This window comes from Antechinus flavipes, chromosome 2 (genome assembly GCF_016432865.1).
Source record: "Antechinus flavipes isolate AdamAnt ecotype Samford, QLD, Australia chromosome 2, AdamAnt_v2, whole genome shotgun sequence".
Taxonomy (NCBI): domain Eukaryota; kingdom Metazoa; phylum Chordata; class Mammalia; order Dasyuromorphia; family Dasyuridae; genus Antechinus; species Antechinus flavipes.
The window spans coordinates 39,157,702-39,179,265 of record NC_067399.1 but is presented as its reverse complement, the minus strand read 5'-3'; the positions used below and the strand labels follow the sequence as shown (position 1 = coordinate 39,179,265).

The window sequence follows — 21,564 nt, the reverse complement described above, 5'->3', positions numbered from 1 at the left end:
GGAAGACACTGGCACAAACTGCCCAACATACCATGCCCTCATCAGAAAAGGTGCTGTGCTCTAGGAGCAAAACAGAAATGAATTAGCTCAGAAGAGACATGAGATGTGCAAAATTAGACAATCTCCCCCGAATGTTGAGCAGTAGATAACTTTGAAGAACCAAAGCTCAGCATATGGTAGCAAAGAGCAATCTGGAACACTAAAGCCAGGAGTTAACAACATGAGGAAGCAAGGACTGGATGTTTACCAGAGACAATATAATGACCCAAAGAGAACATCAGAAAGCATTTATCACCTTGGTTCCTGACATCAAGGCCCTTCAGTGGCATGTACCCTGGAGGGAAAGATTTCTGGTGGACCCCGAGTCACATGGATTCCTTAATCATATATATTTCATAGAATCAGAGAATCAAAGCTTAAAGGGACCTTATAAGTCATCCAATCTAGCCCCTTCATTTTATAGAATAGGAAATTGGCATGGAGAGTGGTTGAATGCTTTGCCCAAATCACATAGTTAATAAATTTTCTAAGGCACAATTCAAATTCAGATTTTCCTGATTTCAAGTTCAGTGCTGCCTCCTAATCCATCTGTGAGCCTCTCATATCTTCTATATTGCCTCCTTCCCAATATTCTTAAGTATTCCTTCTTTCCAAGGCCGATCTCTTTACATATAACCTTTTATCTCCTCTCTCATCCTCTCTATTGGATCCCCTTGACAATCACACTCATTTCCTCGCTAATCTTCTATTTCTTTCTCTCTCTCTGCTTGTTTCTTGATACCTACAGACAGACCCACATCTCTCTCACCCTTAAAAAAAAAGCCCTCAGTAGATTCTGGCATGTCTACCAGCTATATGGTTTAACTCTGCTCCCTGCTTAGCTAAATGCCTTGGGAAAGACATCCATAATTAGTGGTTACATTTGAATGTAACTTTGATCTAAGTAAGGGGCCACACTTACCATTCAGTTGATCAAGATATTTATTTGCAACAGAAATACATATATTTTGCCTTTAGCTACCTGTGGTTCCCAGGTTTTGCAACATAATAAAAAAAAATGATGGCTTCGAATTTGTGTAATTGGGCGGCTGGCAGATACAATGTCTTTCACAATTCTTAATGATCAACATTGTAATAGTTCTCCTAGTTTCTATACAAATAGATATTCTCTTGATCTTCAGATTTGGAACCCACTGATTAAGGTGAGAGGCTTCCTGAATGTAATTTTTTAAACTGGGATATAGTAGTATGAGTTAGTAAAAGTTATCAGTCTTATTTCTTTAACATTACAAAGTGGACTGGAATCACAGATCCCAGACATTCTTTTGTTGTTCTTCTAAAGTTTATAATTATTGCAGAAAGATGTGGGTAGTTTAGCTATTGCTCATCTAAGGAACTATGGGCAGATGTTTTCCCATGGGAAACTTTGTTTCCTTCAAGTAGAACAATGTATAAACTAGGTGTAATTAATTATCTGTTAATATTTTACCTTTTTCTCCAAATATTCCACACCCTCCCACACACATCAGCCCAGCCTCAGTGATTCTATTCTATGTATCTCTGTTATCTACTTATATTTCTCCATTAATCTCTTCCCTTGTAGATCTTCATTTATCTTGTTAACTACCTTTGGTTGAATTCTTCCCCCCACAAAAAGTGTAAAAATATTTAATCCTGTGTAGTTTGAGAAGTTTTTTTTTTTTTTTTAATAGTTGTTGGACCTGGTGTTGGATGTGATCATTCATCCTCATGGCCATAAGAAATAAAAGCTTACTAAGCTGGAATCACTGGGCTTTGGGTTAATTCTTCAATTTAAGAAACTCTGCTCTGAGCAAACATTACAGCACATTCTCATGAAGATAACATAGAACTCTTTAGTGCAGTATTAAAAAAAACAAACAAACAAACATACTGTTGCCATTACCTTATAAGTAAGTAAATTAGACCATGCAAATAGAAGTCAATCAGGTAACAGAATTATAGCTTCTCACATTCAATTATAAGCAATGACCTTGGATTGAGAATCTTAGCTATATTAGATAAGGCTTAAATTTTTTTTAAAATATAATTTTTAAATTAAAGAATTTTTTAAAATGTAAAGAATAATTTTTAAAAAATTTTAAAAGAATAATTCTAGGCAGTAACATGAAAATGATGTCTAAAAATAGAGACAGACTAGAGAATAAATATTTCACCATTAGCAGAGGCATATAATTGCCACATCTTTTGGACTAGTTCACTGAGGAAAAACTCAACACAACTTTATCTTGTATCGGGGTTTGTCAGGAATCTGCCATTAGCTAGACAATAGCATCAGACGGAATCTCAGAGATCATGGGAGGCAAACTGTATTTGAATTGGTATTATCTTTACCATGTATCAAAAAAGTAATTCCTTAAATTAGAAGGGATATTCTACTATTAAAGGAAGGCCATTCTACTTTGGAACAGCTCTATTTTTTTGTTTGTTTTTGCTGAAGCAATTGGGGTTAAGTGACTTGCCCTGGATCACACAGTTAGCAAGTGTTAAGTGTCTGAGACCAAATTTGAACTCAAGTCCTCCTGACCTCAGGGCTGGTGCTCTATCCATTGTGATACCTAACTGCCCCTGAACAGTTCTATTTTAAGGATTCCTTTTTCTTAAAGTCAGATTAAATTTGTAAGAATAGTCAAATGTCATCAGAATTGGCTCAAAGAGGGAATAACATATACATTCAATTGGGTATATAACTCTAATTTACTCTATAGGAAAGTAGAAAAGGAAGGGAATAAGAGAAGGGAAATGGGGGATAGAAAAGAGGACATTTTGGGAAGGGAGGTGTCAAAAGCACAACATTTTTGAGAAAAGTCAGGATGAAAGGAGAGAGAGAATAGAATAAGTGGAGGGATTAGAATGGAGAGAAATAGTAATCATAATTGTGAAGATTTTGAAGCAAATTTCTCTGATAAAGGCCTCATTTCTCAAACATATAGAGAACTGAGTCAAATTTATAGAAGTTTATATAAAAAGAGCCATTCCCCAACTGATAAATGATCAAAAGATATGAACAGTTTTCAGATAAAGTAATAATAGCTATCTATAGTCATAGGAAAAAATGCTCTCACTATTGATTGGAGAAATGGAAACAAATAATTCTAAGTTACTACCGCATACCTAATTAGATTGACTAATAGAACAGAAAGGGAAAATGATAGTGGAGGGGATGTGATGGAGCTATGAACTGATTCAACCATTTTGAAAGCATTTGGAACTATAACCAAAGGACTATAAAACCATGTCCTATAAAAACCCTTTGACCTAGCAAAACCGCTAATGGATCTGTATTGCAAATGAGAAAAAACAAAAAGAGAAGAACTTCTGTGTACAAAAATATTGATTCCAGCTCTCTTCTGGAGGCAAAGAATTGGAAACTGAGGGGATGTCCATCAGTTGAGGAATGGCTGAACAAATTGTTGTTTATGATTGTAATGGAATATTATTGGGGTATAAGAAATGATGGCAGAATGCTCTCAGAAAATCATGGATAGATAGACTTACATGAGCTGAATCAAAGTGAAATATGCTGTGTATAAGATAAAAACAATATTGCAAGATGATCAGCTGTGAATTACTTTATTCTCGGCAATACAATGATCTAAAACAATTCTGAAGGACTTATGAAAAATGCAATACATCCCCAGAGAAAGACTTGATAGTGTCTACTTACAGATTAAAGCATACATTTTTCAACTTTATTTTTCTTGATTTTTTTTTTGCTTATATTTTATTTTATAACATGAGTATTATGGAAATGTTTTGCACGACAACACACGTATAACCTGTTTTGAATTGCTTGCCTTCTCAATGGCACAGAAGGTAAAAATAGAAAGGGAGGAAGGAGAGAATTCAGAACTCAAAGTTTTAAAAATCAAAGTTACAATTGTTTTTACATAAAGCTTGGGGAAAATCTTATAGAGTGATAGATTGTCAAGATTTTTTTGGGATGCCAAATTCATCATCTAATATATTAGTTAATCTATTGCTCCCCTCTTTTTTGGCCATCTTTAAATATGATAAACAAGCAACTGCTTCTCATGGATAAAACTCAACTCATGGATAAAAAATATTAAATAGTATAATGTTAAACAGATTTTTAGATCTGTCCACCACATACTTCTTTTCAAATTGAGTTGAAATCTCTAAAGACTACTAAATTCTAGCCATTTTATCTAATTGTATATCTAGTTCATATCTCTCCAAGTTATTTATAATGATAGCAACTAATCTGAAGTCAGTACTTGTGAACGGTACAGAGAAGACAAGGGACTTTTATCCAAGAATGGTGAGAAGTCTCAAGAATAAAGTTCTGAAGATTCAAATAGAAACAATTTCAATGAAAAGAAAAAACAGTGGGAGGGAGTAGGGGTAGAAGTCATCTAAAGAGAATCTCTGGATGCCCAGGAAATGCATTTTTGAATATAGTTTTTTTTTTAATTTTCAAATTCCATTATCCTAGAATGTTCTTTATTTTCCCTGTTGGAAAAAAAAAAGATCCTCAACTGAGTCAAAGCTAGAAAGGCATAACATTTACTTTTTAAAGTTACTTTAAATTGGAATAATTATGAAAAACATTTGAATTAAAAAAATATTATGAATGTGATAATCACTAAAACCATGAATATTTCAACATGCAAAAGAACCAAAAATTGTATAAGAAACCATAAACTTTAGCTATTTACAGTATGTTTTTAAATTTGAATTTAACATAGAAACAAAATTGCAATGTTGGTCTGTTTTTCCTTAGATTCTATTGATTTTTTTCTTTATTATTTAACTTAAATTTTCTTTTAAAAATATTAACTTAAATATAAAATGAACATTTTAACATATGAAGAATAATAAAAGACAATTGTAGATGACACTTTGAATTTCTATTACATAGAATTTTAAAATATATATATTAAATTTAATATGACAGTAATAAAACTTTCCTGGTAGTCTTCCTCTCCTTTTGAACTTGCTTTTTTCTACATTTGTGTATTCTTAAAATATTTTGGCTATGCTTTTCTTGAAAAAAAGAAAAAAAGCTTGGATTTTCAAACTAGAAAATGGAAAAAAAGGTCAGGTATGTGAGGATGAATACCAAATTATGACACTAAGAATGGGGTCAGCAGCACAAAAGTCCAGAAAGGAGCAAAAGATTTTTTTTAAAAAAGAAAGATTTTTGAAGCTAGATTGAGGAAAGAAAAATGTCTAGATTATGACAAATGTCTAGAGTATGACAAATACAGAGATGCTGATGATGGTTAGTGAAGAGAAGACAGAACTATTCAAATCCCACTTTATTTTGTCTTCATCAAGGAGGATGACCTTTGTTCTAGGAAAAAGAGAACAAGGAATAATATAAAATTAAAATTCACAGTAAAGGAGATGGTAGAAACATATCTGGCTATATGTGATGAATTCTAGTCACCAAAAAAATGGGGTTATTATTGCTAAATATCTGTCACTAGTCTTTGAATAATATTTTAAAAAATAGAACTAAAACAGATTGAGAGAAAGCAAAATGTTACCACTTTTTGAAATGGGAATAGTGGGGTTTTCTAATGAGCTTCTCTTTGATGACTAACAAAATTCTTCAATGTATTAAAGAGATAATTTGCTTTTATATAACCTTCACTTCTTATTAAATTTGACTCCCTTCCTCACCCATTGAACGTAATAAAGAATAAAATATCAACATACATTTATAGATAAAAAAACTAAAGACTAAAAAAGAAATAAAAGATTTTTTTTAAAAAAGTAATACACCAACCACATATGCATGTATATACTGCACATATATATTATATATAGATATATGACATATATTTTCATACTTGGTTGACATAGATCAAGAAAATATAGTAATAATATTCTACAACTATATTCCCTCACCCCTGCAAAAAAAAAAAAAAAAAGAAGAAGAAGAAGGAAAGTATATATTTTATCTCTTCTCTGGGGGCAAATTTGGTCATTAAAATTATACAGAATTCAGTTATGGGGTTTCTATCTTATTTTTTATGAGGGACTTTCTATCCCTATTCAACCTATCCAGTCCAAACCTAGAAAGAAAGAAAGAAAAAAAAAAACAGGAAAACACAAACACACAATGACACTGAGTTGCTTTTGTTTACTTATTGCTCACATCTTCCCTACCCCACACTCCTAGGAAGCCCAGACCTCCCCCCAGAATGCATACTAAGAGTTGGAAAGCATCTCAGGGGCCATTCAGCCCAGCCACTTGCACAACAAGAATTCTCTTTACAAAGGATTCTTGTTCTGCAGGATTCCACGATACCAGGAAATAGCTCTCCTTTTGTGTCATTGTGTAGAGCTGCAGAGACACAGTGTCGTCCTCTTGGCTTTTATAAATAAAGCTGAGAAATATCAGAAGAATCTGCTTGGGCCTCTGGGATCTGAAAGACATACAGCTCAAACCCTCAAGACCCTAAGAACTGGTTCAGGTACTCTCTTCTCAGGTTCAACTTGTGAACAGAAATAGCTGTTTAGGGATCTTTCTCTTACTGCAGCTCCTCTGGCTCTAATTACCTGTAGGAGCTTGATCTGCCTATGCACAGAGTTTAAATATGACCTAGATTTTTCCATTCATCAGTACCATTGTGGAAGGGGAGAAGGGTAGTCTCTTCCCCACTTCTGGAGCTTGCAACTTGTCCCAATATTCCACAAGACTTTGGAGTTCTGGAACTCGAGACTTGAGAGGGGAGCCTAGTTAGCAAAAAATGTCATCATTTTAACTTTGAGATCTCCAGGGACAGACACACATGATGTGTTTTTCAGGAAACAAAAAACAATATTGGAGGGATGACTGATGGGCATTTCTTTTTGAGGTGTTGTTCATCAACTCTTTTAAAGGATATGACAAAACGGCAGAGCCTTAGTGGAACAATACTGGCTTCTAGGATGTTCTGGGAGAAGGTATATAACTCCCATTCTGAATTTCCTAATGGTAAATCCTCATCACTCAATAGCAAGGATGAGGTTGTTTGGGAGTGTCCCTGGGTACTCTTTTACATTCAATTGTTTAGATCACTGACTCTTTTACCTCTGTAGGTACTACAGGGATCCACTCAGCTATGGAAATAAAAGATGGGCCTTCAGGTAAGGAAACTTCACCAGAGATCTCATGAACTTTTCCTTTGCAGAAACAAATTACAAATCAACTCTGGGGTATAATGATATTCTCTTTAAAATAGGTGAATGCTGTAACCCAAAAGTTCACTATAGACCCTATTGAAGGAAAGAAGTGCTAGATAAATGTAGTTCATTGAGAAGTTGAAAAATGTTTAGATCAAGACAATTAAGATGATAAAAAGACTTGAGTCTGCATTCTACAGAGATCAGTAGAATGTGTTTAGCCTAGAGAAGAGATTAGAGGAAAGGAAAGAGGGCAAAGACATCTCTAAATATGCTAAAGGCTATCATACAGATGATTTTTTGCTTTGTTCTGTTTGATTCTAAGAACCTAGTAGCCATGTTTTGATAAAACTTCCAAAACAGGCTAAGTGAGGCTTTTAAAGCCATCACATTATGTGACTAAAATAGGAATTGTCCCCTCTTTGACCATCTCTATGAGGGGATTATAGCAGAGTTTCAGAGGGAGCTCCACCTGGGGAATTTCTAGGAAAAGCTCCACATAAATAGAGGTCACAATGGGCCAACTTGTGAATTTCCCCTCACTTTTCCCCTGGGTCTTGGTCTAAAAGAGAGTAAAGATCATCAATCCATTCTGTCTACAGACTTGGGAACACTAGGAGAATTCATTTCTTATGGGAAGATTACTCAGAACCTTTACCCTCTATTCCAGCTTCCCTCAGCCCAAGTGATATGAGGGAAGGAAAGCAGGAAAGTCCAGACTATCATCAAGAGTCACAAAGTGTGGAACATCCTTCTCTTGGGAAAATTCGTGACATCCATCAGCAGGTCTGGATTCTTCAGAATGGGACACTTATAGCAACTCCCCATGGAGAAAATGTGAACCCAGGTGAGTCAAAAACTCCTTCCTATTGTCTCTTTTTATGAGGAAAATCCACCTTCTATTCACAATGATTTCTTGGGATGGAAATGTTTTCACTTTAATTTCCAGAAATGTGTAATTTATTGTGCTTAACTGAGGTGGTGAAATTCCCACATACATCAGTGCGGAAATGGGAAATAAAGGTGGATTGGCCCTTTTTTGGAGTCAAAAAGCATACTTTGACAGAAATAAGGAGCAAGAAATAGAAGTAGAGAGTGAGAAGAAGCTCCGATGAGTTGAGCTGTAGAAAACACTTCAAAGACAGTGTCTAGATAGGACTCTCATTCCTCTCCAAAAGAAAGAAAGAGAGAGAATGTAAAAGGTACAAGATGAAGGGAAATACGGGAAAGCAAACCATAAAAGTGATCCCAGCAGCAGATCCTGATCTCACTGTCCTATGCAATCTCTTCCCTGGGGATGCTAACTGGGATGTCTGTTCTCTAGACCCCTAAACCTTGTGACCAGTGATTCCAATGTCCTTCTACTTGCATAGCATTGTACTGTTTGAGAATCATGCTCCCATGAGTTTCTGTAAATTTTACAAGAATTTGGTGAAATAGATAAAACATCAACAGTCACCCACCTTCCTCTCTTTTTATGCATGGGAAAACTGAGGCCCAAAAAGAGCTAGGTAATTTGCTCAAGCTTATACTTAGCTGGGAAAGACCCAAACTAGTTCTCAGGTCTCTTGTATTCTGGTCCAGTGCTTTCTCACTGAATTACCTTTCCACTCTGGAGCCATTTATTTATAGCTACCTAATGATTATTAGATTCTCAGTTTCTCTCTAATTGCCCAGAGAAACCTCACTGAAATCTTCCATGGACTTGCCAGTGATCCTCTGAAATGCCTTTATGACACAATATGATTGTTCTCCAATATAACTGATTAAGTATCTAGCTTTGGGAGTCAAAAAGTATAGGCAGTGGAGAACCACTCCCTCGTTCCAACTTCCCTGTTTCTATTGAGATCACTACCTGAGTTCATAATCTATAAGGATCCCATCATTCCATATTCCACTGTTATATCTTGTTTTTTCTTCCTATGTATATTTTTCTTTCTTTCATTTTTCTCAGTCACACAATGAAACAATATTTTTCCAGTTATACATGTACATCCAGTTTAAAAAAGACATTTTCCTTATAAATCATGTTGGTAGAAAAAAACAGAACAAAAAACCACAAAAGGAAAAAAAAAGAAAAAAGAAAAAGGGGGGAGAAAGTGAATATAACATGTATTGATTTATATTTAGTCTCCATCGTTCTGTCTCTGGATACAGATGGCATTTTCCATATAAAGTTTATTGAGCTTGCCTTAGATCACTGAACCACTGAGAAGAACCAAGTCTTTCTTAATTTATGATCACACAACTTTGCTGTTACTACATAAAATGCATTCCTGGTTCTGCTTGCTTCACTCAGCATAAGTTCATGTAAATCTTTCCAAGTCTTTCTAAAATTAGCTTGTCCATAATTTTTAATAGAACAATAATATTGCTTTTCATATACCATAACTTGTTCAGTCATTCCCCATTTGATGGGCATCTATTTATTTTCCAATTCCATCACAAAAGGAGCTGCTAATAACGTTTTTGTACATGTGGATCCTTTTCCCTTTTTGAGGATTTCTTTGGAATACAGATCCAGTTGATTGCCATTTCTTGTTGATTCCATCACTAAATCATTTCTCTCTTCTACCTTTTCCCCTTTCCCTTCAATCCCACAGCTATCAGCCTTCTTCAGGCTTTCATCCCCTCTCCCTGGTAATAGTATGGTATTATCATAATTAATTATTTTTGTGTAATGAATATTTTTGACAATATCATTAAGCCTAAGGACCCCTTAGTAGGAAAAAGTTTAAATAATTGGAGAAAATGATTACTTTTAGCTAAGGTTTAGTAAAATAAAAAATGATCATTTTTCCATATAGGATCATGGACTGCCTAAATCCTATTCGTAGACTTAAGGTTGAGAACTCCTGTTCTAATTTAACTCCCTGATTCAATTCTCTCTTCTGTCCAAACTATATATAACTGCCAAAGTATTATTCCTTATGCTTAGGTCTGATAATATCATTTTTTTTTTTGCTCAGAAAGTACTGATGACTCCCCCTTAATTTTTTTACAACTTAAATTTGATTTTTAAAAGAACATAATCATTTAATATTTTATTTGCCCAGTTGCATGTAATATAATTTTAACATTGGTTTTTAAAAACTTTGAGTTCCAGATTTTCTCTTTCCCCCTCCCTCCTGCCATTGAGAAAGTACATATGAAGTCATGTAAAACATTTCCATAAAAGTCATGGAAAAGAAAACATAGATGCCCCCCCAAGAACCCTCAAGAAAAAAGTTTTAAAAGTATGCTTCCATCTATATTAAGACACAATTAAATTTTATTTTTATCAATTAACAACGATCTGCTTTCCCTTCTTCCACCTTCCCTTAGAAAAAAGAAGAAAAGCCTGCAGCAAACATGCATAGCCAAGTAAAATGCATTCCCACATTGGCCACACCCAAAAATACACCTCACTCTTGTATATCCAGTGCATCACCTCTCTGTCAAGAAGTGGGCAGCATTTCACATCTTTGTCATCTGGAATAATGGTTGATCCTTTTGTTGATAAGAATTCTTAAGTTTTTCAAAATTGTTTCTTTCTACACTATTGTTGTTACAGTGTAAATTTTCTCCTAATTCTGCTCACTTTATTCTCATCCCTTCCTTGTTTGTATAAACTTTTATTTATACCTTCTAATTATTCCATCCTGTTGACATCTCTGTTCTAAGGGATACTTGTTACTATCCTTTTCCTTCCCATTAGAATACAAGCATATCATCCTTTAAAAAGATTTTTCCAATTGGTTATTTACATTAGTCTTTTTATGATTCTCCAATATTTGTATTTCAGAGTTTCTTTAAAGCTCTTGCCTTTTCTTCAAGGATCCTTGGAACTCTTTTGTTTCATTAAAGATCCAATTTACTATCTATTTTGTGGTTATATTCCATTTTGTTGGGTAAGTTTAAAGCTTGTATCTTTTGCCTTTTGGAATATTGTGTTTCATGTTTTCAGTTTCTTTGTAGTGGTACCTGCTAAATCATATGTGATCCAGACTGTGGTTCCTTGGTACTTGAATTCTTTCTTTTTTGCTGCTTTTCATATTTTTTTCCTTGCCCCGGAAGCTCTGGATTTGGGCCATCATGTTCCTAGGATTATTAGGAATCCTAGCAAAGTCACTTTAAGATTTCTTTCAGGAAGGGACTGATAGATTATTTTTATTTGAACTTTGTTCTTTACCTCTAAGAGATAGAGCAAAAAAGGAAAAAAGACCTATTTGTACAAGAATATTTATAACAACTCTTTTTGCAATGGCTTAAGAAGTAGAAATCGAAGGGATTCCTATCAATTGGGAAATGACTTAACAAGCTGTGGTATATCATTATAATGAAGTATTATTGTGCTGTGGAAAATGACAAGCGGGAAGATATCAGAAAAACCTGGATTTACATGAACTGATGCATAGTGAAGTGAACAGAACCAGGAAAATGTTGTACATAGTAACAGTAATATTGCTCGATGAAAAACTGTGAATGACAGCTATTGTCAGTAATGCTAATCATGAAGTATGTTATCTGCCTCCAGAGAAATAATTGACTGTTGATTGAATACAAACAGAAACATAATATTTTCACTTTTTTTATCTTTTATTTTATTTGCATCTTCTTAAACAAAATGACTAATATGGAAATGTTTACATAATTGCATATGTATGATCTATATTTGATTGTTTACCATCTCAGGGAGCTGGCAGGGGAAAGAGAAAGGGAAGAGAAGAAATAATTTTTCTTTAAATAAAAATGTTAAAAAATGAAAAAAGAGAGAGCAATTTTCTTTCATGATTTTCATGATTTATTAAACAGGATACTCTTTCTCTGCCTCTCTTCTTCCTTCCCCCTCCCCAATTGTCTCTCCCCCTTCTAATAGCTTTCAGAAAGTCCACTGATTTCTTTCTTCAATATCAATATTTTTCCATGCAAAACACATTTCCATCATAGCCATGTTACCAAAAATAAAAATACCTAAACAATAAAAAGCAAGAAACATAAAACTAATGGGAAGGAGAAGAAGCAGGCTTCACTTTGTACACAGAGTTCTTTCTTTAGATATGGATGTCATTCCATATCATAAGTTCTTTGGAATTGACTTGGATCATTGTCTTCAACAATCTTTCACATTTGATTACTATTATTACTGTGTACAATGTTCTCCTGATCTTGGTCACTTCACTTGGAATGAATTAATATAAGTTTTTTCAGCTTTTTCTATAGCCATTTTGCTTTTCATTTCTTTTGGTACAATAATATTACATCATGACAGTACACCACAAATCATTCAGCCATTCTTCAATTGATAGGCATCTCTTTTGTGACTAATATTTTTCCACCACAAAAAGAGCTGCTATAAATATGTTTGTACATTTGGGTGCTTCCTCTATTTTTAAATTTCTTTGGGATATAGACCTAGTAGTGGTATTGCTGGATCAAAACGTATGCTGAATTTATAGCTCTTTGGATATTGTTCCATTTTGTTCTCTAGAATGGTTGATGTCTAGTAGTTGTTAAATGATTTCTCCTTGATCTATTTTTCTAGGTCAGTTATTTTTGCTAAAAGATACTTTACATTTTCTTCCATTGTATGAACTTTTTGACTTTCATTTAGTATGTCTTTTTTTCTCTTGAAGTTATTCTGTTTGGTCTGTTCTAAGTTTGGACACTCTGTTTCTTGGCTATGGGTTTGCTGTTAATTTTCTTTCCACACCTTTCTTCCATACATAACTCTTTCCTTTTTTTCCAATTTATATTTTCTCTCCTGTTTTTAGGATCAAACAAGAACTTTTCTGTTTAGTTTTTAAAGCCATTCACAATCTGGCTCTTGCCCACATTTTCTAGGTTTATTATGCACTTCTCTCCTGTGTAGATGGTTTTTAAAAAAATATTATCTCCTTCATTAGATTATGATCTCCTTGATATAAAGACTATTTTATAATTTTTGTGTCCCTACTCTTTAGCACAATGCCTAGAAATAATAGGTACTTAATAAAATAAAAGTTTCTTAACTTACTAACTTGATGCACTTCATGTGTAAGTCATTTTAGCTATTTGCTTTTCCCTGTATGACATTCCAAATGACATTCCAACTCTTATCCCCAGGATATTACAAGGTTGTTCCCATTTCCTGGGATGCTTTCTCCACTACCTCAGAATATTTAGCTCCTTTTCTAACTTAGCTCAAGGGACAGTTCTCATAGAATATCTATCCTGTACAATCCAATCACTGATGCCCTTTGCCCAGAAATTACTTTGGCTCTATTTTGAATTTATTTTTTGTGTGTTTGGTAGAAATAGGAACTGGACTTGTTATTTCATTGATAGAAAGAAATCTTAGACAAAGAAATACCTTCTAACCAGGCTTTCTCTGCAAAGCAAAAATGCTTTCTCTGCAAATCCTACATTGGAAAGTTGGTGGTACCTATGTGTGAGAGGAATGTCCACATGGGTTGTCTAAATGTATAGATGGGCTTCAAAGGGGGCATGGGTAGATATGATCTAAGGCCTGATGTATCTCTGTGTAGAGAAGAAGAGTCAAATATTGTTTCTGTATGTTGACTCAGAGGAGGTGAAGGAGAAGTTATCTGTGGGTATGAGGAGACAGACTCCAGTAGTTCTATGGAGGTTCTGTGCTCTTTTCTCCAGTTTCTGAAGGGGGTATCATGATATTATTATTTCTATCTCACTCTCTCCCTCCAAACATCTCTGATCTTCCCTGGTATATGTCTAGATTCAGATATAATACTCCTTCTTTGGTCATTCTCAGAAGAATGTAGCTCTTGGATGTACTTTCCAACTTGATTCCTTCCAATCAAAACACTAGTTTCATAAAAGCTCATCATAATAATAGCTAACATGGCATCTTGTATGCACCAGGCACTGTGTTAAGTATTTTACAATTATTACCTCACCTGATCTTCACAACATCCCTGGGAGGTAGGTGCTATTATTATCCTCATTTTACAGATGAGTTTTTTTTTTAAATCAAAGATATCTACAGTCTAATAAAAAATGCTCTAAATCACTATTGATCACAGATATGCACATTAAAATAACTCTACGGTACCATCTCACACCTATCAGAATGGCTAATATGACAAAAAAAGAAAAATGTTAGATGTCGGAGGAGATGTGGGAAAACTACAACACTATTGCATTGTTCATGGAATTGTAAACTGAACTAGCCATTCTGAAGAGCAATTTGAAACTATGCCTAAAGGATTATAAAACTGTATTTAATCTTTCATCCAGCAATACAATTGCTAAGTGGTATTGAACAGTCATAGAAATAGTCGATGAAAAAAATTATTGTACAAAATATTAGGCAAAAATTATTTGTACAAAATTGTTTATAACAACTCTTTTTGTGGTGACTAAGAGTTGGAAATCCAAGACATACCCAATAACCGGAGAATGGCTGAACTGTGAGATATGATTGTAATGGAATATTATTATTCTATAAGAAATGACAAGCAGGATGATTGGAGAAATCTGGAAAGACTTAATATGAACTGATGCATAATGAAACGAACAGAACTAGGAAATTGTTATACACATTAACAGCAATATTGTTTGATGAAAAACTATAAATGACTTACCTATTCTCAGCAATACAATGATCCAAGACAGTACTAAAGGACTAATGATGAAGCATGGTATCTGCCTTTAGAAAAATAACTGATATTGATCAAATACAGACTGAAACATGCTATTTTTTATTTCCTTTCTTTCATTTTTTTCCTTCAGTTGTGTCTTCTTGTACAAATATGGAAATGTTTTATATAACTACACATTATATTTGGTTGTTTGCCATCTCAGGGAAAGAGGATGAAAGGAGGGGGAAAGGAATAGAATTTGGAATTCAAAACTTTAAATAAAAATGTTAGAAAAAAAATTTAGGCTTATTGAAGGAATAACTAATGCATAATAGAGACCTAATCACAGGAATTGTATAGATGGGAACAAAAATAGGGGTTAGAACAGAAGTACTCAAGATTTTAGGACCTTTTCTATTAAGTCTCTGAAGAAGATACATAGAGACCTAGGGCATATGTGTGAGCTACTGACCCAGTGGTTACAGAAACTCTAGGTAGTTTTTCTCCCCCCTTTTATATTTTCCCCACATGACTAATTGCTACAATAATTGTAATTCTATCTGTATAATTGACCTGACCACTTTTCTTCTATTCAATTTTCAGTGACTCTGGAGGTATTACCTTGTAGAGATCAATCCCTTCCTAAAGACAAGGGGGAGCCTATATACGTGGGCATAAAGGCATCAGGTTGTTGTCTGCATTGTAAAATGAATGGAGAACAGCCCAACCTAATATTGGTGGTAAGTTGTGGAAAATAGATAAAAGTGAAACTTGAGGGGAAAAAAACCAAAGTATCAGCCTTGTATAATTAATAGTTTTTTGTTTGTTTGTTTTTATTGTATCTTAGGGGTGTATGTGAAGCAATTGGGGTTAAGTGACTTGCGCAGGGTCACACATCAAGGAAGTGTTAAGTGTCTGAGGCCAGATTTAACCTCAGGTCCTCCTGACTTCATGGCTGGTGCTCTATCCACTGTACTACCTAGTTTTTTATGGCTATGATTTGTTAAACAATAATTTTAAAGAAACTTGTCTTGATAGGTCAGAACAATGATCAAAATCTAATATGATAAAATTCATTAAGAATTAATTTGCTTACTGGTGCACCCTCCCCCCAAGGAGACATGAATGAACATAATACAGGATCATAATATTATAAATTAGGGCTGGAAGACATCTTTGTGTTCATCTAGTATAATACCTTCATTTTATAGGTAAGAAACCTGAGGCCAATGGAAGTTAAGTGACTTTTCTTCAGTCACATGACTACTATAAGACACTGCTGGTATTGAAATCCAAGTTCTTTAAAAAAGATCTTGGAGTTGTAATAAATTATAATACTATCAAACCTTCCAAATCTCTCAAGATTTGTTCACAGACCAGTAGACTGTCTAGAGAACTCATCAAACAAAATAAAAACAAAAATTCACTCTTATAAGCAAAGCATTTAGGAGAAAAGTATTTAATGGAAATCATGAAGCCCATAATGTACAGATGAAATTCATAATTCAACAATGACCTCAAAATAAATCCAGTACAATTTGAGATATCAAGAATATTTCTCTGAATCAGAAGATATTATAAATTCAATATATGTTCAATATAAATATGTGAATCTTTAACAATGGGTTCTATAGAACGAAAATTGAATTTTTAACAATAATTCTAAAAGTATAAGACAATTATTGCAGAAAAGAATTTATTTGCCTTCATGGAAGGCCATGTGGATTTCCCAACTTCTAGAAGAAAGGGAGGAAATGTGAGGGAGGAGTTGAGTGTTGTTTCTTTGCATTCCATCCTTTTATTCCAAAGTTGAGCATGATGTTCAAGTAGGTGTTCAATATAAGCTTATTTCTTGATTAATTAAAATAGAAAAAGTTAGAAACCAATAGGCTCTTTACTGCTTTGTCTTCCCTAAGAGAATGGAGGTAAGACAGAGAAAGCAAAAAAAAAAAAAAAAGAAAGAAAGAAAGAAAGAGAAAGAAAGAAAGAAAGAAAGGAAGGAAGGAAGGAAGGAAGGAAGGAAGGAAGGAAGGCTTCTGTTCCCTTGGATATCAGTTAGAGAAGAAAAAAGAAGGAAAAGAATCAAGAGACTGTTACTGTGACCATCAAGGAAGGAAGAGAGGGGAAGATTTTTAGAAAGACCTCAAAAGACTTCAATTTAAGTCTCACCTAATCCCACTCTAGTCAAGTCACATACCTCTATATTTCTCCTTTTTTGCTTGGATCCAGGGCTGCTCAACTGTCTTCTTGAGGGTTGGAAGCAAACTTCATACCTTCTATGATATAAACTGTGCCCCCCAAAAAACCCCACAGAATCCCAAATCCTCAGGGCTGGAACAGATGTTAGAGCCCATAATGGGCATAATTTCCTTTTTTCCAAATAGGTATTTCGTTTTAAATTAAAGTATTCCTGCTTTTTTGTAAGAGAAAGATATCTCCTAAATCTTTGACTTTTGGGGAGTATCTTTCCCCTCTGTGACCTATACTTCTGGCTAGAGATGAGTGAAAAAAGAATCTCCTTGTTCTTCTCCTTCCCCAAATTAAATCTAGAAGACCACTTATCAATTAAACTTATTTTCAAAGGTGCTTGAATAGGAAGGCTTCTAATAGTAAAGTCAATATGAAGTAACAGAGTGAAACAGAAGCCACAAACCAAATTATACTTTAGGCCTTATTAGGGACATAATTCCCAGAAAAATTAAATAGGACTTCTGATGTACACAGTATGCTCTAGTCAAACTATACCTGAAGTATTATTGTCAGTTTATGTTGCTAAATTTTAGGAAGTAATAGATAACCTAGAAGATGTTCAAACCTGATTTTGTTGGTACAAAAGCTTTTCAATTTTCATGTAGTTGAAATGATCTTTTTTTTTCATATGATTGCTTGTACTCCATATTTCCCTATATGGAATTTTATATTCTAGTTTTATAATGATATAATCCTAAATATTTAGGTTGCTTATTCATTTTTAGCTTACTATGATATATGGTAGAAATTGGTGAACTAAATCTAATTTCTACCAAACCTTTTCTCAGTTTTCCTAGTAATTTCTGATACACAGGGAGTTAGTCTGCAAGCATTTTGTTTATCAAATACTGGACTGGTGAGGTCAATGGTTTATCTCATCTGTTTGCAGACCTACTAACAGACTTTTTCTTTATGCCCTTTAGGAGAAGAGCATAAAAGACCTGTACAAAACACCTAAAGCAGTGAAACCTTTTCTCTTTTACCGGAATCAGACTGGTATCACCTCTACTCTCGAGTCAGCTGCCTTCCCTGGCTGGTTCATCTGTACATCTTCAAACAAAAACCAACCTGTTACCCTGACCCACAACTTGGGAGGGCAGTGCAATACTGCCTTCTACTTAAACATAGAAACCCCTGTATCAAAAGCCCCTATTTCTACATAGGGTTCTCTACTTTTCAAGACATTTTACAAACATATCTCATTTTCACATTTTATACCTGTGAGATCATCAGGATTGGCATTTTAATTCCTACTTTGCATACGAGGAAATTCAGACCCAGAGAAGTCATGATATTTTCCCAAGTTCACCTAGCTGATGGCTGACAGGTTTCTTTAATGGGCTGAGAAGCACTGGAACAGTCACGCTTATGAGTCACCCCACATTCACAGTTGCTCCTTCACAGATATAGCATTTGGAGAGGTTTCTCTCTAATCATTCTCAGCACCTGGTAACACATATATCAGTGCTAGCAAAATCACTGGGGACCATGATAGGTCCTGATTAAGTATTCTGGCCCTTCTATAGTTGCTTGAAAGGGCCTTCAACCATATTGACTCTCACTTCATTGACCATTGAAAAATCTTAGCTTAGGACATATTAGGGAAGGAGCTCCATCACTAACTGTATGGTTTTTTAATAAATCACCTCTCTTTTGGAGACCCAGTTTCTGTATTTCTATGGTCTTTTAGGTCATTTGCAGCTTTAAATCTAGAACTGTAACAGGAAACCCTCCCTAAAATTATGTGGGTATGTGTACATGTATAAAAACATATATACATATATATGGATAGATATAGATGTGTATGTATGTATGTATATTATATGTAGATTGATGTGTATTTGTATGTTTGTATAAGTACACATGCAAACATATGCATATGCATGTGTATATATAGATAGATATTCCTATCCCTACATATCTGTATCTATATAATATATCTATATACCTATATCTACATATCTACATGTATAGATAATTATATCTCAGCTAGGAGATGCCGTAGCACATAGAGTATGAGGCCTGAAGTCAGGAAAACATTTTCCTGAGTTCAAATCTGGCCCCAGAGACTTACTAGCTGTGTGATTCACTCTGTTTGCTCAGGAGGGAATAGGGGAATCCAAAGACAAATTATTCAACCTTTCCCAGCCTCAGTTTTCACATCCTCCAAATGAATTGTAAATTCTCTGTATTCAGAGAATGAGATTAGAGAGATACATGAAAATGCCTTGAAAAATTTAAAAAGTGTTATAAAAATATGAGGTGGTGCCTTTACTGTCCCATATTATACTGATTTATCTGATGTTGTCATAAAAGAGTTTTTGTATGGGGGGTATTCCTAAACTTTCCTTCTGGGTCCCTTTTCTCCTTAAAGTTGACCCATTCTCTATCCATCCAATCATTTCTCCCTATACTGCTATAGGATCAAGATATGATTTGAGTCAATACCACTTCATAACTACAATTTTTTTTTAAAAAAGACATCTTATGATTCACATCAAGGTAAATAATAAGGGAAGCTTCTTCCCCTTTTCATGTATACAGCTAAACACTGTCCTCCATGACAGAAGTGTGAAATTGTGTTCTTCTTAATCTGTAAAATTAACACTCTAAAATTGTGTCCCATTTTGATCTATAAAGAAGGGTTATTCTGGTCTCGGGCCCACCTGGGAAGTATATTTCCCCAGACAAGTTAAGTGGTGTCATCCAACTGGGCCATTTCTAAGGCAAATCACCCCATTGATAGCCAATCTCTATTCAAATTCAGGCTGAAAAAGCCTTCAGAGCAATTTCATTTGGGAGATCCTGGTCTGATCAGCTCAGGCTGTCCCAGACCCCCCACCAAGATCTACTTATCATATAATAAGTTTCTAATTTACTCATTTCTTTGCAGAATGTCCAAAGCAGGACTATGCTTTGTCCATTGGTGTAGCTGCCAGGACTCCTGCCTGCTGAGAAGGCATTCTCTTCTCAGTGTGAGCCTCCATTTCTCTAATAGGACTTTGCCACTGAAGAAGTCAATTTCTCTGGCAAAGCTGACTTCTCATCCAACAATAAACTTCCATTTCTGTCACCTAAAACTCTTCTGGTTAATGAATTCTTTCATGAAGAACCTGCACCTCCGACCAAAAGGGGAGTCTCTTACTGCCAGAAGAACCCTACTTCTACCACTTTATCCTCTGGTAGAAGAAACATGAAAATGAGGAATATGTGTGCTTAGAGTGAAATCGGTGGGAAAAAGCGGACAGATAGGGAATACCCATTGTTAGGTAACACTCCCTAACCAAGACCACTCATGTGCCTACATTGGCACCTTGAATTATCTCCCTGTCTCTTTTGCCCATGCTTAATTCTCTGGAGAGCTGCCAGTGTCATCTGTTAATACTGAGAAGTCCATGGGGAAAGGATTAGGGCGCTCTACGGTTTATTCTCTCTACCATATGCCCCTTTTTGATGTCTGGACTGGTTTTTATTGGTTGTTTTGTTTTTTAATTTATTTTTTTTCCCCCTGTGGGATGAATTTCTGCCACCTTCTGGCTATTTCTTGAATTGCAGTTGCTGTAGAGTCTTAATCAGGAAAGGACTGAGGAGAAAATGAGGTAATTATGTCTGAGACTGAGGAGAGAATGAGATAATTATGTCTCCTTGATAATCAGGGGAGAAAAATTGCTTTCAGACTGAATGTACCACCCTGTTCTTAACTGGGTCATGCTTGTTGGCTGACTAACTGGTTGATACCTGGCTCTAAGCAAATTACTTTGGGAGACTTGTTTAGCGAGACTGGAGGGAAGGCAGTCTCCCTTCACAATGCTCAGCTGCTACTTAAGGTATGAGTTCAAAGGAGGAGGTATCATTCATTTCATTATTTCATCATTCATTATTATTTTAAAATAATTGGTTTCATTAATGCATTTTATTATTACATCACAATCATTTTCTTTCTGTATCATAATGTAAATAATTTATTTTTCCATAGATGCCTGCATCTTTTTTTATTATAGCTTTTTATTTACAAAACAAATGCATGGGTAATTTTTCAACACTGACCCTGCCAAAACCTTGTGTTCCAAATTTTTCTCTCCTTCCCCCCACCCTCTCCCCTAGATGTCAGGTAGTCTAATACATGTTAAATATGTTAAACTATATGTTAAATCCAATATATGTATACATATTTATACAATTGTCTTGAACAAGAAAAATCAGATCAAGAAAGAAAAAAAAATGGGAAAGAAAATAAAATGCAAGCAAATATCAACAAAAAGAGTGAGAATGCGATGTTGTGGTCCACACTCAGTTTCCACTGTTCTCTCTCTGAGTGTAGATGGCTGAAACTAGTCAGAGGTAAATGTTTAACAATTGACTTTCCATATATATGTATATGTGTGTGCATATATATGTATTATGCTAACACTTATATAGTGTTTGGTATATGACAGATACTGTGCTAAGTACTTTATAATCATCAACTCATTTGATCTTCACAACAACTCTGGGCAGTAGGTGCTGTCATAATTCCCATTTTATAGACGAAGAAATTGAGGCAGCTAGAGATTAAATGACT

General features: G+C 34.7%; 1 protein-coding gene across 1 annotated transcript; it reads left to right on the top strand.

Annotated features, from left to right (window-relative positions):
• The first annotated feature begins 6,358 nt into the window (after positions 1 to 6,358).
• On the top strand, positions 6,359 to 18,676 carry LOC127552350 (interleukin-36 gamma-like). Its single transcript, XM_051982907.1, has 5 exons — positions 6,359 to 6,485; positions 7,093 to 7,140; positions 7,847 to 8,023; positions 15,357 to 15,493; positions 17,927 to 18,676. The coding sequence occupies exons 2-5, from the start codon at positions 7,116 to 7,118 to the stop codon at positions 18,164 to 18,166; spliced, it is 579 nt and encodes a 192-aa protein (XP_051838867.1). The 5' UTR covers positions 6,359 to 6,485; positions 7,093 to 7,115; the 3' UTR covers positions 18,167 to 18,676.
• Positions 18,677 to 21,564: the final 2,888 nt, after the last annotated feature.

Excerpts from the sequence above, each read along its gene's own strand:
- LOC127552350 (XM_051982907.1), top strand. The coding sequence starts at position 7,116 with ATGGAAATAAAAGATGGGCCTTCAG. Across the intron at positions 7,141-7,846 it reads AATAAAAGATGGGCCTTCAG|CTTCCCTCAGCCCAAGTGAT; the intron begins GTAAGGAAACTT and ends CCTCTATTCCAG. Across the intron at positions 8,024-15,356 it reads TGGAGAAAATGTGAACCCAG|TGACTCTGGAGGTATTACCT; the intron begins GTGAGTCAAAAA and ends TTCAATTTTCAG.